The sequence below is a fragment of the Lygodium microphyllum genome, chromosome 10, assembly GCF_053477565.2.
Source record: "Lygodium microphyllum isolate KBCC chromosome 10, Lygodium_microphyllum_v1.1.10, whole genome shotgun sequence".
NCBI classification, from domain to species: Eukaryota; Viridiplantae; Streptophyta; class Polypodiopsida; order Schizaeales; family Lygodiaceae; genus Lygodium; species Lygodium microphyllum.
Genome location: NC_141144.1, coordinates 107,801,447 through 107,817,845, shown reverse-complemented (window position 1 = coordinate 107,817,845; position 16,399 = coordinate 107,801,447). Strand labels below are relative to the sequence as shown.

The window sequence follows — 16,399 nt, the reverse complement described above, 5'->3', positions numbered from 1 at the left end:
GCGGCGGCCCTGTAAGTCACACATATTTCTTGTCCGTACTTACTAAGTTTAATTAAAATGCATTATTGTATGGTGGACTGATGTGTAGTTTCTTTTTTGGTAGAGTCCGTTCGATGCTCCTTTGCGGCAGGACGAGGTTTCGGATGGCGAGGATCTATAGCTTGCCCTTGGATTCCTCGAGCTCACATACTCTTCTTTTTTAGTCACATGATCTGTGTAGACATTTTCTATGTAGTAGTAGTATCTTGCCATGATTGTATTTGGTCACTTTCATTACGCGATCATGTATTTATTTTATGTATCAATGTTATGATTTAAGTACACTTTGCATTTATTTACACGAGCATTGTACACATTACTGAAACTATTTTGTATGGCCCAAATAAAGCATATAGTGCTATATGTGGCAGGGCAGCTTGCTGCCCTGCCACAATTTTTTTTTCCATGTTACCGTTACTATTAGCATCGCAAATTTACTACACATGTCGTAAAGCGTCGTCATCATCATGGGTATCAGCGACGCTAATACCAATGCAAATAGCAACGCAGATAATAATTCTAATACCGACTGTTCTACGGCGTCGCCAATAACGACATTTTTTGTGATGACGGGAGCCAATTTCTTTATGAACATTTTCGTCACTTTTAATGTCAGTATAAGGCCTATATCTTGTAGTGGGAGTGGTTTTGGGGGATGCTGCAGAGACATGGATGTAAAGAGCCCGTGGTCGGCTCGGGATACATGTGCTACTCCTCACTCTCGTGCAGGTTCGAGAGAGAGTGGCTCAGGTGGTTGTTGTGGAGATACCGACGCAGTGTCTCCGTCTCGTTGTTTTGCTGGAGTTGCATCACCTATGGGATTTGTCACACCTGTGGAGTCGTTTACTTCAACCACTCTAATTTTTACTCAGCCCTATGGGTGCTACTCTGAGAGATTCTACCCCCGCAGGTACACTAAATGTACAGGGGTCTCCTGGATATGCCCAGGAGCGTGGTCACAGGTGCGAGAGGACACATCTTAGGCATATCCCAGAGAGGTATGGATATATTGTAGATGATATGAGCCATAATCATGAATGATGAGGGGAGGAGGGTGATGGCTCATATGAGAGAGTTGTGCCAACAAGTATTTCGGCATGACTTGGATCATTGGAAGAATATACCGGAGGGAAGTGGGATTGTATAGTAGCATCATGAGGAGTTTCGGGTACCCACCATAGTAGATAGGTTTTCCATAGGCTGGATGATGGAGTGCATGTGTGCATGCATGTCTCACAGACGATCGGATGCACGCAAGGCACTTAAGAGTGGGGCCTCAAAGCCCGAGTAGCTAGATGCAGATGACTGGCGCCGACTCAGGGAGGAGGCTACAGATTCTCCAGGATGTTGGAGACAGCAACGCGGGGCGTCGAGGGCACAATTGGAGGCAAGAGTAGTCCATCATCTTGGGAGTGGCGGCCACAGGACTTATCTTGAGAACTTTGTAAGTTTTTGTTTTGTTTTGCTTGCTTTTTTTTTTTGCAATCGTGTTTCTAACATTTGTATTTTGTTTTCTTTGCAGCACTCCATTACAAACCGTGATCCCACCGGCCTAGAGACTCGATATGTTGAGAGACATGGTCTCACTGCATTGATCGACCGATTGTATGGATGCGGTGGCCCTATAAGTCACTTATCTTTCTTGTCTGTAGTTAGTAATTTTAATTAAAATGCATTATTGTATGGTGGACCAATGTGTACTTGTTTCTTTTTTTGCAGAGTCCATTCGATGCTCCTTTGCGTCGGGACGAGCTTTCGGATGGCGAGGATCTATTGCTCGCCCTTGGATCCGTGCAGCGCACATGTTCTTCTTTTTTGGTCATGTGATTTATGTAGGCATTTTCTATTTACTATGTTATTACCATCCTTTGTATCTTGCTATAATTGTATTGTTGCTTTCATCACGCGATCTTGTATTTATTTTATGTATCAGTCTTATGGATTTAAGTACACTTTGCCTTCATTCTGATGAGAATTGTACACATTATTGAAACTCTTTTATATGGTCCAAATAAAGCACATAGTGTTATTCGTGGCAGGGCAGCTTGCTGTCCTGCCACAATTTTTTTTTCTATATTACCGTCGCTATTAGTGTCACAAATTTATTGCATGCGTTGCATAGCGACTGTTCTATGGCATCGCTAATATCGATGTTTATTGTGACGACGAGGGCAAATTTCTTTATGAACATTTTCGTTGCTTTGAACATCTGTATAAGGCCTGTATCTTGTAGTGACACTAAATTAATACATTAACTCTAAGTATTAGTAATGCTAGTTAAGTCAATATACTAAGTTAATACACTTAATAATACAATAACTAAATAATACATAAATACAATACACTGATTGGATTATCTACACTATAACTGTGTAATCTAATGCCAATACATTGTAGTATAATACTATAACTACATAATTGAATTAACTCACTATAATCGAATTTATAATCAAATTCAATTGATAATAATAAAATTAACTGTAATATAACTACATAATCGACTATTATATAGAATAGTATAACTACTAATCGTATTAATATCTATCATCATTATAATTGACTATTTTCATCATCATATAATAATCGATTATAGTATATAATCGAATTAATCTATTATTATTATTATTATTATTATTATTATTATTATTATTAGTAATCAACTTAAGTATATAATCAAATTAATCGACTATTTTCATTGTCATTTGATAACTATGGTATAAGTTGACTATACTATATATAATAATCAAGTATACTCGAATTAATCCACAATTTTCATATAATCAAATTAATGGACTATTTTTATCGTCATCGAATCAATCAACTATGAAAGTTCTTCCGGTGAGTGACTATTGTGCAACAATACTGATGGGTAAGAGAAGGGTGCCAAGAACGTCCCGATGACTAGTGCATCTGGTATGAGATACTACTACCCATGATTCAATACGGTATTATAATTAACCATTATAATAATTGAAATGGAGTTAATAGACTATTTTCATTGTTATTGACGACTATAGTATAAATTGACTATACACGAATGAAATGACTATTTTCAACAACTATACTATACATTATGCACCTGTTGGAATCTTTGCCAACACATGCATCACACATTGTCGTTTGGCAATAGTTGTGGTCGCAGGCATCTACATGGATTCACATAGCAAAGGTGTACTCTTTACATGAGCAATATATAAAGAAGAGCAATGTGTGCTCTTTATGTGAGCATTGCTTTTGTGTTAAGCAATATTATGAGCATTGTTTTTGCATTAGGCGATGTTAAAAATTGATGAGCCAATGAGTTTGCAAATAGCTATGTTTTAATAAGAAAAACAACGAAATGTGGCTGAAGCCATGATGGACTTGGACTTGGCAAAAAATGCATTGCTTTAGAGTGCTAAGACTTCCACTGCGTTAATTGAATTACATTTAGAGAAGCAAATGCCAAGCCTCTTACTATTCTTTTAGGGTAAAGGGGCCAATAACGTAATGCCCTTCAAAAGGAAAGCACATCCACCCCAATCGAGTGACAATTTTACAAGAAAGAAGTGGCTTTTTTAGTCATTTAATAATATAATATGATTTTTTTAAAATTACAGATGAGCTTAACTTAAGTCAGACAATTGAGCCATGTAAAATTTTTCATATTTTAGATTTTGTAAAAACCCTAAAGCAATGCATCCTCAAGTGACACTCTATTGACCTCTCATTGTCCCTCTTTTATGAACCTTTTGTTTGTAACTAATGCTACTTGATAAAAATATAAAAATAACCCAATATTTTTTCTTTGAGCTCTATATAATATAAACAATTTGAATATTAAAAAATATTTATGCAACGCATTTGGAAAAAAATTTTATAATAAAGGATTGTTAGATGAAAATCTATTGACCCCTTTACCCTATCCTGCAGTTCCCATGGTCTGCTGGCCCTGAGATTTCCTGTTTTCTTCTTCCTTCTCCAAAGCTCTCCTGCACTGTTCAGGAATCAGGATGTATCCCTATAACGGCCACAGCTCGGGAGAGTACCATAGCCAACACGGTCACAGCTCGGGAGAGTACCATAGCCAACACCACCATCACGAATCGAGCTTAGCAGATGCAAATGCCTACCATAGCTATCCGCATCCTCACCATCACCACTATCATCCGGAGCAGCACACGGATTCCTACCATGGCCGTCCTCAGTACTCTGATTCCCCTGAAAATCATCCATCGTTCTATCCACCAGGACCTCCCCCTCAAATGCTGCATCAGTATCCACCTGATCCATTCGCAAGGTTCCCTCCCCCTGCCTATCCGCCCTCTGTGTACCCTCCCCCTCCTCCTCAAGCTTCACAGCCCCCCTTCTACCCCCCTCCAGCCGCGGCTCCCTCGATGCTAGGCCAGTACCCCCCTCCCCCAGCGCAGTATCCCCCTCCTCCTCCCCAAAGCTACCCCTACCCACCCTCGGAACCCGCAGATCCCCGGCCTTACACCAGACCCCACACACAGCTCCATGTGCCGCAAGCTCAAGGCCATGCCCCCAATGTCCCTGCCATTATCGCAACAGAAGCAGCGCCGAAACCATCCCTGCCTTTGGCTGCCCCACACGGCAGCAGCCACCACCATGCGGCTGCAGACGTTCACCTGCCTTCTCAGGTTGAGCTTCCGAAAGGCCAACTTGTCAGAGTTTTCTGCAAGGCCGGCCGGAGCTTCAATCTAGCAGCACAGGATGGTCGGCTTGTAATGGGACCTGCAAACTCAGAAGATGATTCTCAGGTATTGTAAGGTTCATTTACCAATTACTTGCACTTAAGGCTAGATTGGCACGGTTTTTTTTGCCGATCTTAACATCTAACCGTACTTTTCATGTAATTTTTAGACATGTAGGATTTACGTTTCATACAATGTGTTCAAAAGTATTTTCTCCAATTACTTGGCATCAAAATATAGGACGTTATGGTCATCCAATTTACAGACATGCAGGATTATTATCTTATATACTATATACAGAAATGTAAGGTACATTACTGACCTGAATTCTATCGATGTGATGGGAATGGCTGCAGCAATGGCTTAGGGATGACAAATTTGGCTTCCGTGTAAGAGACAGTTATGGCCATCCAGCGTTTATGCTTATAAACAAGGCTTGCAAGAAGGTTTTGAAGCCCGCCAAGGAGGATTCACAACAGGTATATATCGTATCCCCCTTTTCCAATAAGCCACCAATCCAATAAAGCTTTGATACAACGCACTTTGAAAACTCACACTAAACAGCTTAGCTTGCATTGTACATGCTTGAAAACGCACCCTCAACGAGGCTGGATTGGACTTGCTTCAGTTAGATCAGTGACTTGAAATATTTGTGGCTTGGCTGCTGCTGCCCTGACTGCCAGAGGCTGCCACAAGCCTGCTGTAGCTGCCCCCTGGACTGGAGGAGCTGTCTCCAGCCCTGACAGTCTGCTGCCTGCTGTTCGAGTGATATCGTTGTCAAACTGGGGACCTGCTGCATTTTCTGCTCTCGAGGCTGAATCTTCAGCTGCCAGGAGAACTGCTTATGTCATCATTGGCCTCATTATCTTAGTGAAATTGGGCTGTGTTTTAGCCTGCAAATCTGCATTTTGCTGCCCTGGAATCTTTGCCCCGACCAGAGGACTCAGTTTGGCTCCTTCCATTGCTGTGCATGTAATCTGACATTCGGGAATTTCTGCACTCAGCACTCTTCCTCAGCCTGCTCCCATGAGAGACATTGGCTGGAAAGCCTCCACTTCTTGAGCTCCCACATGGTATCTCATTCAGCATTATTCATTCATTCCTTGAGTTTTTGAGGTATTGCCATTGTTAGTCACCATCGTACATGTCTATGTTTCCTCTCTTCAAACTATACCTTTTTCTATGGTATCAAAGCAGAGGTGTCCTTGAGGTAAAAATCATATATCTTCCGTGGGTGAGTAGAGCTTTCCAAGAGCAACATGATCTACTCTTTCACATCTTAGATTCCTACCCTCTATTTTCCCTCTTCTATTGCCAGTCTCTTTTGAGAGTGAACTCCATACCTTGTGAAAGAGGATTGTCATATGAAAATTGTTTTTGGAAGGTTGCACTTGGCAAACTTGCCCATGCAAGCTGAGAGAGGGTTGTTTGGGGCTGGCTGAGTGTAGAGGCAGTCATTTAGAAGGGTGAGGAAGGATCATTCCAGCCACATTGATGGCTGTAGCATATGTCCATTGGAGAAGGAGAAGCAAGGTAAGCTCGAACCCGAAGTTAAAGTGGTTATAGTATGACCATGAAGGGCTACAAACTCTATGACCCAAAGAAACGAAAGGTTGAGGCAAGGATGGATGTGGTATTTGATGAGGCTGTGGCCTTCGATGATCTGATTGATGGTGCTTCTGCTATAGGTGGTTCTTTGTCATCGATTGGAAAAGACCCCCTCCCTCCCTCCGCCCTTACATCAGCCCCTCCCTTTCCTTTGAGGTTACCCATCAGCACCTTTTTTTCATTATGATTCCTCCCCTCCATCCCTATTTTCTGCCCCTCTTGCTCTCCTTCCACATTTGATGGCTCCTCCTATTCCTTCCTGGAGTATTTCTACTCTTTCCCCATCCTTTCAAGTGTCTTTTGGGGGGTTGAGCTGTCCGAGGGGGAGCTGCATTCTTCTGAGAAGGGGGATGTACCTTCTAGTCATCTGACATGAAAATAAACAAAGTAGTAGGTGTGGTTAGTGATGTACACTGGACACCTTGTTAGTCCCAAAGCTGGCACTCCTTGTTGTATTTCTTTGACTTGTATTGATAAGGGTTGAGTACATGGAGATCCAACTCGATCTCCTTCGATCTTCAATACATCTTGTTGTCCATAGGAACTGACAAGTCTTCAAACCAAATTGCCCCTTGGTGTGCTTGGGCATTAGCCTTCGATTTGCTCCTTGGATGACAAATTTTGCCATGAATATAATGTTGGGTGGTTGGCCTCTTGAAATTCATCGGAATCCCCAAATCTTAGGTTTTGAATTTTAAATACCAGGTTCCAATTTCTAAGCACTCTTCCTAGGGTGGCTAGTAAACCCTAATTTTTGCTGTAAATTAGGGTTTTGCAGCTGAAATTCTTCAATTGCACCCTCATAGCAACTAAATTTGGCCAAGATCTCTTGATAAATTGGTTGAGAGAATAGAGAGGAAGTTGAAGAGAGAGAATTGGCTGAAATTTAATGCTGTTGTATTGTAAATGGGTGATTGATTGCAACCCACTATCAATAGGAGCCCTACATGCAGCTGCCTACCCTTGTAGGCCCCAAAATTGTTGTCACTTCCATGCAGATAGCTTGTACGAGCTACCTATCTCCAATGGCCTCCTAATCAGCTGGCAACTCCTCTTTGGTAGTCTCCAATGGTTGGGCTAATCACCAATGGTTGGAAAATTGCAACAAGGGCTCTCACCTCCTCTTAACCTCCACAATGTTGGAATGAGGTAGCCTAATTAAATTAATTTTCAGAATATTTAATTTTGAAAATTAATTTAGTTATTAATTATTTCTCAAAAAACTAATTGTGCTAGCCAACAATTAAATTGGCTAGGCCAATTTTTCATCCATGTATTCTTGAGCATTTATTAGCTCTTGAATTGACATTAATTAATTAATTAATTAATTAATGCCTAGTTCCTAATGTCATCATTGAAATTAATGACTAATAATATCTTCTAGGCCAAAATCTAACATCGGGTACCACCTAGTACTTGTCAAGGATAACGTATCATAGCTTTTGCCTTTGATACCCACTAACTTCTCAAGGTCTTTGGCCTATCATTATAAAATAACTAACTTGAACATTACGAGTGCACCTTACATTTGCACATTTAATTAACATTTAACCAAGTGCTAACCAAAGTATCAAAATTTCATGTCCTCGTGACAAGGTGGGGAAATTGTGCTACCTCCTTGAAAAGGACCCCCTCTCAACCTCCATGTAGTGGCATCACTATTATCAAAGGGAGCTAAGGTTGTTGGATGTAAAACACATAGCTGTGCATGGTTTAATCTTAGGTGTGGGTCTAATACCCTTGGCCTTTAAATGACAATTGTCATCTACATGACTAGATTTTTGGCAAAATGTATAAAACCTATAGTCTTTTGTTAGATTTATTTATCCTCATATGTGAACACACATTATTGTGTAAAAATATATGTTTAGGTGTGAACACCTTTTATAGCCTATATATATAGGGCCTATTACTTGTACTTGCATATCACACTTATCATTATCAATCTATGTTTCAGTTTGTGTACTTGCAAGAGCTCTGTGTTCCCCCCCCCCCTCTCTCTCTCTCTCTCTGTGTGTTTCTGTGTGTGTGTGTGTTTCCCATCATCCCCCCCCCCCCCCCCCCCCCCCCCCCAAAAAAAAAAGAGTTCCATCCACCATAGCTTATTGGTCATGCGAGCTCTATATCCAATAGTGTGTAATGTTCGGCTGGTTCTCTTCACGCGGCCATTTTTCTTGTTGCCTAGTGGTTGTCCACTATGCAATGCCCTAAAAGAAAGTAGTAGTAGAAGAATAAGAAGAGGAAGAAGTTCCCGCAAGCGTGCAACTATTGCCTTCATTGTACCTATTGTGCAATTGCCTTGAAATGACAGCTGATTGACATTTGCTAATTGTTGATTCTTGTGCCCTGGTCTGCTTGCCATTCTACCTCGACACATCAATATTAGTTCGCCTCACGTTTGCTTGACTAATGTTTGCATTGACTTACGTCTATCTCAACTGCTTGCTTGATGACGCATTTGTAGTACACGTGCCGTTGCTATGTTGACCTAGCTTATTAACAGTGCATCGCCTGCCCAACACCACATCACATCAACTTGTGTTGGAAATTGAACCAACTATGGCGGAGAGAGAAACGAGAGAGATAGTAGATAGTGTGAGTTGAAACAATAGTATACCTGTTGAACTAAAAGTAATAGAATGAAAGCACAATCTTAGATCTAAGATAGACCAAATCCCTAACTCAAGTGAAGTTAGATAACTCTAGAACTAAGTCTAAACGTGGTGACAACTTATTAACTGAGTTGAGTTTACATGACAAACTAATTGACTAAGAGATTGGGCATTCCCCATAAAATTGGAAAATTCCAACAACCCTGTGTAGTGCCAATGTGATAGAAGTACAGGAAGATCAATCATCGAAGGGTAGCAAGTTCAAGGACTTTCGAAAAGTCTCAAACTTCTCATGAGGAAGTGCTTTGGCGAAAATGTCTGCAACATTCTCATGTGTAGGGACAGACATCAAATTGATCTCTTGCACAACATCTCTCTTTGACATAGTGGTAATGTACCTCAATGTGTTTTGTGCGAGCATCAAACATAGGATTCCTTGCCCTTACAATAGCACTCTGGTTGTTAGAAAGAATGGGTGTAGGACCCTCCAAAGAAATCTATAGATCAGCCAACAATCTACGCAACCATGCACATTCCATTGTTGCTGTGAAGGCTGCCTTGTACTCGGTCTCACAAGGTGAGGTAGCTACTGTAGGTTGTTTTCTACTTAGCCACAAGATGCACGAGTGGCCCAGAAAGAAACAATGTCCACCAGTTGACTACCTAGTGTCTAAATCACTAGCCCAATTTGAATTGCTATAAGCTTGTAATTGTAAGTCTCCGCCTTGGGAAATAATAAAGCATATCATTGAGTATGAAATCAGCCTTCCTTTAGTGGAGAGGTGGTAATAATCTAATAATAACTCAATTACAACAAGCAATAATTAATTAAATGCTGAAACACAAACATTTACCAATCAATCTTAGACATTGGACGCCCTGTTGGCCCCAAAATTGGCGCCCCTTTTGGCATTTATTTATCTTTAATTGCAATTGAGTTTGAATACAATGGGATTCCTTCAATCCTCTTCATAATCCAAAAGCCCCTTGCTGTCAATAATGACCACCAAGGCTTCAAATTGATTTGCTCTATGATTTACTCGGGAAATTGGCCTTCATCGCCTCCCTGGGAATTGAATTTTCCCCAAATTCGAATGTTATCTAGTCCCTCACTTGAATCTTACTAAGAATTAATTCTTAGCCCTAAAAATTCTAGTCTTGAGGCTCCAATCTCTTGAGATGCTTCCCGAGGTTGTTGTCAAACCCTAATTTTTGTTGTAAATTAGGGTTTATAGCCCCAACAAAGAAAAAAAAAATCTCAATCTCTAGGGATTAGAATGCTGAGATCTTCGGAGCAAGGCTGGGAAATGGCTAGAGAATGAGAGAGAATGCTGAATAGAGAGAAAATTCAATGGATCGTGATGGAGAAGGGTGTTGACACCAAGTAGATGATGGTAACGCCTCCAAATGCAAGGCTTGATGTTGGAACAGGGCACCTAAAGTAGAAGAGGAAGGGTGAAGGCAGCCATGACCCACAAATCGGAATGTTCTCTTGAAGGGGTGTGAGTGCAGTGGAAGGGATTGGTGAAGGGAAGGGTGTTTGATGACAAAGAAGAAGGGTGAAGAATGACTGACGAGAGAGGTGAGAAGGAATGAAGTGACTTCCTATTTATAGGCATAAGCTGTCTAGGGTGGCGGACCGCTATGTGGGCGCCCACTAAAAAGGTGGCCAAAATGTGGATACCAACTCTTTTTGGGACTGTCAGTGTGAAACCTTGAAATGCATGAACTGAAAAAGTGGTTTCTCAACACCCCCCCTCAGGCCCAAAAAGGGATGAAGAAAGAGGAGTGAAGAGAGATACAAAGATGTAGAGGATCCCAAAGATCCAAGATTTCCACCTGAAAGGTAACTTGTAGTAAGGAAAAATAGATGGGATGAATTGTAGAACCTGACTCCACCTCGTGAAAAAAGTCACTAGCTCTGTAACTCCATGTTGGAAGGAATTCGAATGCCTCGTCACCAAGTTGTAGTTGAACCTCCAAGGCCCCGATCTAGGCAGACTTTGAAGATCCTAAGTATCAATAGGAGAAATGATTGCTCAAAGACAATCTCCCAAAAGAGTAAATGGTAGCTGACGAACTTCACGATAAGTAGGTGCCCCCCCTGAGGGCGGAGGTGCAAAGGTCCCCTCTGAAGCCAAACAAGTAGAAGCCTCCTCTGAGGGCAAAGAGAGTATAGCCCCCTTTGAATCCTCCTCTACGAGACACAGGGAATCTAAAACCTCATGGATCGTGGGCTCTGAATTATTTGATGATAAAGGAAGTTCTGCCGGTTGTGTCGAAGAAGGTTTTCGGGGTATCAAAGATATCAAAAAACTCCCAAAGGTAGCTTCTCAAACTTGAGTAGTCGAGGGTGGGGAAAAGGGAGGCCCAGGTTGAGCAATAGTCACTGTCTCTTAGTGGAACAAACTGCGAAGCCGAAGTAATAGAAGGGGTCAAATAGCCATTCTCTCTCGAAGGAGCGGAGTGGCGAGGTGATGGTATCCAACAATCACTGTCTCTTGGGGTAGCGGATTGCAGAACTGCAGGTTTTCGAGGTGGCATCCCTGAAACCCTAGAAAAAATAGAAGCAACCTCCATAGTGCATTGCATCAATCGTGAGGAGACTATGGTACGAATTGATCCTCTTGTGGGTGGGAGAGGAAGAGAAGGACATCTCTGTCTCCTGGTGACAGATCAGAAATGAAGAGAGAGATCAGTAGATGATACCGAACCCGCAAATCCTTTCATGTTGGGGAGTGACCTGGGTAACAAAACGAAAATCCTAGACAGAGTGTTGGAGCTATCAAATGCAAGGAGAGCAGTCCAAATGGTGAGGCCAAGTGGATAATGATGACATCTGATGATGGAGGATGAGCCGGGCTGCAAAAACGTAGGTCCTAGCAACCTCTGTGATAGATGACTGACGCCAAGTGATGGAGGAGTTAGGCTGTAAAAATGTAGGTCCCAACAATCCCTATGATAGACGAGTGACACTAGGTGATGGAGGAGAAGCCAGATTGCAAAAACGCAGGTCCCAACAGCCTTTGGGACAGACGAGTGATGCTAGTGATGGAGGAGAACCTAGGCTGCAAAAATGCAGGTCCCAGCAGCCCTTGTAATAGATGAATAATGCTAGGTGACGAAGAAGGAGCGAGGTTGCAAAAACGCAAGTCCTAGCAGTCCTTGAGATAGACGAGTGATGATAGGTGATAGAGGAGGAGCCAAGTTGCAAAAGCACAGGTCCTAGCAGCCCCCATGATGGACGAGTGATGAAATCGTTGATGCTCGGTGATGTAGACCGTCGCCAGAGGCTAGGATGTTGACGCCAACTTGGAGATGATGATGCCAAGCAAGGAGGTCTCCATACTGAGAAACACATGTGAAGGTGGAGCCTGATGGAGAAGGGTGCTGACGCCAAGCAGATGATGGTGAGGCTGTAAGTGCAGGGAAGAATATGAGAATGACAATACTTTGAACTTAACTAACTTGATCAATTATCAAGCGGAGAAAAGAATCAGCTAAGTCTAGGTATGTACAAAGGTGAAATACATATATCTATCCAACTCCCATCATCTATCGGCAATGAGTAAACTGCTCTGTTGGAAGACCCTTTGTGAGATGATCTGTAGGACTATCATCTGTATGCACTTTGATAAGCTCAATGCTCTTGCTGTCAAGTACATCTCTAATGAAGTGATACTTCACGTGTATGTGCTTTGTCTTTGCATGAAAGACGAGATTTCGTGCTAGCATGATAGCACTCTGACTATCACAATAGAGAACATGTAATTCTGTAATGCCAAGCTCTTCCACTAGACGTGAAAGCCTAAAGTCTCCTTGCATGCCTTAGTGGCAGCCACATACTCTGCCTCTGTAGTAGACAATGCAACACACTTTTGTAGCATGGAGATCCAAGAGACCGCTCCTCCTGTGAAGGTAAGCACATATCCAGAAGTAGACTTTTTGCAATCCGCATGACCAGCATAGTCTGCATCTGTAAAGCCAGCAACAGATGCCTTCTGCTTTCCAAAGCAGATGCACAAATCCTTTGTGCCTTTGAGGTATCTCATAATACCTTTCACTACTTTCCAATGCTTTTTACCAAGGTTTGCCATGTATCTGCTAACCACTCCCATTGCAAAGGCAATGTAAGGACGTGTATCAACCATAGCATACATCAAACTGCCAACAGCTGAAGCATATGGTATCTTGGCCATTTCAGCCTTCTCATCATCAAATGTAGGGCTGTCCTCTGCACTGAGTTTCACATATGGAGGCAATGGAACCCCAATTGTTTTCCCCCCCTCCATATTGAAACGCTGCAAAACCTTGGAGATATACTCTTGTTGAGGTAGATAGAGTATTTCTTTTGACCTTGTTGAGAAACCCTTCACCTTTCACCCGCAGTTTGCGTTTTTGCGTTTTTGCGTTTTGTGTTTAGGGTTTGCAGCCCCAAAAAGGGGTGCTGTCCTAGACTGACTAAGCCTATTTATAGGCCACTCTCTCATTCATTCACTACTGCTGATTCATTCAATCCGTCACCCCTTCTCTCCAACCTCTCCACTACCCTCACACCCCTTCAGGAGGACATTGCGGTTCGTGGTTTGTGGCTGTCTTCATCATCTTTCTTGTGCTACGGCACCCTTGGTCCCTTGTATCACATTCACTCCATGATTCAGAATTTTATCATTCCATTCATCAGAATTTCTTCTCTCTTCTCTTCCCTTCTCCATGTTTGTCGAGTTCACTTCGTATTCCTTCCTGCAAAACCTACTATCTCGCTGGTATGTCATCCTTTGACATGGTATCAGGGCTGGATCTGCTCACCTAGCAGCAAAGATCCTCCATTCCAGTGAAGGCAAAGACCGGTGGGGGTTCGGCATCCACTTCTCTTCTTCTTCTGCTGCATCAACATCTCGTTTTTGCAGGTTTCAGGTGTTTTCAGCTTGCTGCCCACACCCCTTTCGCGGAGGACATCGCAGTCTTAGCTGTCCCTTGCTGTCATATACAGTTTGGCGCCTGTTTCCAGCCTTCCACCCGCAGTTTGCAGCTGTTTACAGCAAAGCGATTGTTGCTGATCACTCTCCATTCAGAAAACAATCTCGTTTTTGCAAATTTCAGGTGTTTCAGCTTGCTACCCACACCCCGTTCGCGGAGGACATCTCAGCCGAAGCTGTCCATTGCTGTCTCCATCAGTTGGCGCCTGATTTCCAGCCCTCTTCACACAGTTTGGAGGTGATTTCAGCCAGGGGATTGTTGTTCCTGTGCAGACTTGCTGCCGTACAGCCTGCCACGTCATCACAGACCTGCTGCCTACGTTTTTAGTCTTTCTCTCTCTTGCAGGCTGTCCTACCTACGTTTTTAGTATCTCTCTCCTACTGCCTGCGTTTTTAGTCTTTCTCTCTCCTGTAGACTGTCCTACCTACGTTTTTAGTCTTTTTCTCTCCCGCAGACTGTCTTGCCTGCATTTTTAGTCTTTCTCTCTCCTCAACTGCGTTTTTCTATTGGTTGCAACCTCTTACTGTTGGTCACATCCTCCTCCCACTGGCAGCTCACTTCCAGCCCTTCCACTACCCTCCCACCCCTTGAGGCGGACATTGCGGTTCGTGCTTCACACTGCCCTCACACCCCTTGAAGCGGAAATCGCGGTTCGTGGTTCATGGTGGCTGACCTCTTTTTTCTTCAGCAAGGCACACTGGTATCCATGGCTTCTTTACCAATAGATGACCAGACTACTGGGTGCTTCTATTGTGGCATCACCTGACACACCACCAATGCTTGCCGACTTCGACCCTTACTCCCCGCCAACCCTACTGTCTCGCTGGTACGCCATCTTTTGACACCACGACCTACGGATCTACAGTCCGCTCCATCGAGAGACAGTGATTGTTTGATACCATCTCCTCTTCAGTCTGCTTCTTTGAGAGACCGTGGCTGCTCGACTCCTTCCTTTTCTTCGGCTACCCAGTCTGCTCCATTGTGCGACAGCGATTGTTGCCCACCTCTTACTCATTCTGAGCCCCACCCTTCCCCACCCTTCCCCACCCTTGACTACTCAGGTTCGAGAGGCTACCTTTGGGAGCTCTTTGGTACCCCAGATATCTTCTTCGGCCCGACCGGTGGCACTTTCTTTGTCATCAAACATTTTGGAGTCTGTGATCCATGAGTTTTTGGATTCCCTATCTACTTCAGAGGGAGATTCAGAGGGGGATGTTATTTCTTTGTCCTCAGAGGAGGCATCTACTTCTTCTTTGACTTCAGCGGGGGCCCCTCCACCTCCCATCTCACAGGGGAAACCTACTCCACTTGAAGTTCTTTACCCATCCTCTACTTTCTTAGGGTAGCTGTCTTCGACTGGTAATCTCTTCTACTGATACCCACGATATTTAGGTATTACCTAGATCGGGACCTCGGATGTTTAGCCGCGACTTAGTGACGAGGCCTTCATATTCCTTCCAACATGGATGCACGGAGCTAGTGGCTTCTCTCCCGAGGTTGAGTTTCGGGTTCTCCAGTTCACTCTGTCTACTGTTCTTTCCTGCAGGTTCCCTTTCTGGTGGAAATCTTGGATCTTAGGGATCCTCTACATCTTCTTTCTCCTCTTCTCTTCTTGCCTTGGTCACTTGGTTAGCATGGAGTTACCTCCCAAGATCGAGAACAGGTATATCCTTATGGTTCTCGGCACTACACAAAGTCCGATATTCCTTCTATGCCTCGCATGTTTTCATCATCTTTGTACTAGGGCGCTTGGGAAAGTGAACAATTTCCCCACGAGGGACACTGTCCAAGTGGCACCTGCTGCATGAGTATTCTTCAGCATGTAGCATTGCATCTCCACCTCACTCTTCTATTGTTTCCCTTTTTGGGCTTGAGAGGGGGTGTTGAGAAATCCTTCACCCTTCACCCTTCACCCGCAGTTTGCGTTTTTGCATTTTTGCGTTTTGCGTTTAGGGTTCGTAGCCCCAAAAAGGGGCGCCATCCTAGATTGACTATGCCTATTTATAGGCCACTCTCTCATTCATTCACTACGGCTGATTCATTCAATCCGTCACTCCTTCTCTCCAGCCTCTCCACTACCCTCATACCCCTTCAGGAGGACATTGCGGTTCGTGGCTGTCTTCATCATCTTCCTTGTGCTACGGCACTCTTGGTCCCTTGTATCACATTCACTCCATGATTTAGAATTTCATCATTCCATTAATCAGAGTTTCTTCTCTCTTGTCTTTCCTTCTTCATGTTTGCGGAGTTCACTCCGTGTTTCTCCTTGCAAACCCTACTGTCTCGTTGGTACGTCATCTTTTGACAGACCTATCTCCGAGTATTCACATGCCAAGAATGTGATTTGCGTCGCCAAGATTCTTCATGTCAAAGCTGCCATGAAGACTTTGCTTCAGTGAGTCCAAGGCATGAGTATCCTTGCTAGCAATCAACATGTCATCAACATACAGAACCAAGATAATCAGA

General features: G+C 43.2%; 1 protein-coding gene across 1 annotated transcript in view; it reads left to right on the top strand.

Annotated features, from left to right (window-relative positions):
- Positions 1-3,920: 3,920 nt before the first annotated feature.
- LOC148030404 (uncharacterized) overlaps positions 3,921-16,399 on the top strand; it is a 47,479-nt gene continuing 35,000 nt past the window's right edge. The window contains exons 1-2 of the mRNA XM_087686728.1: positions 3,921-4,799; positions 5,090-5,212. Coding sequence (XP_087542854.1) covers positions 4,032-4,799; positions 5,090-5,212 — 891 coding nt within the window. The 5' untranslated portion in view covers positions 3,921-4,031. The remainder of the gene's footprint in view (positions 4,800-5,089; positions 5,213-16,399) is intronic.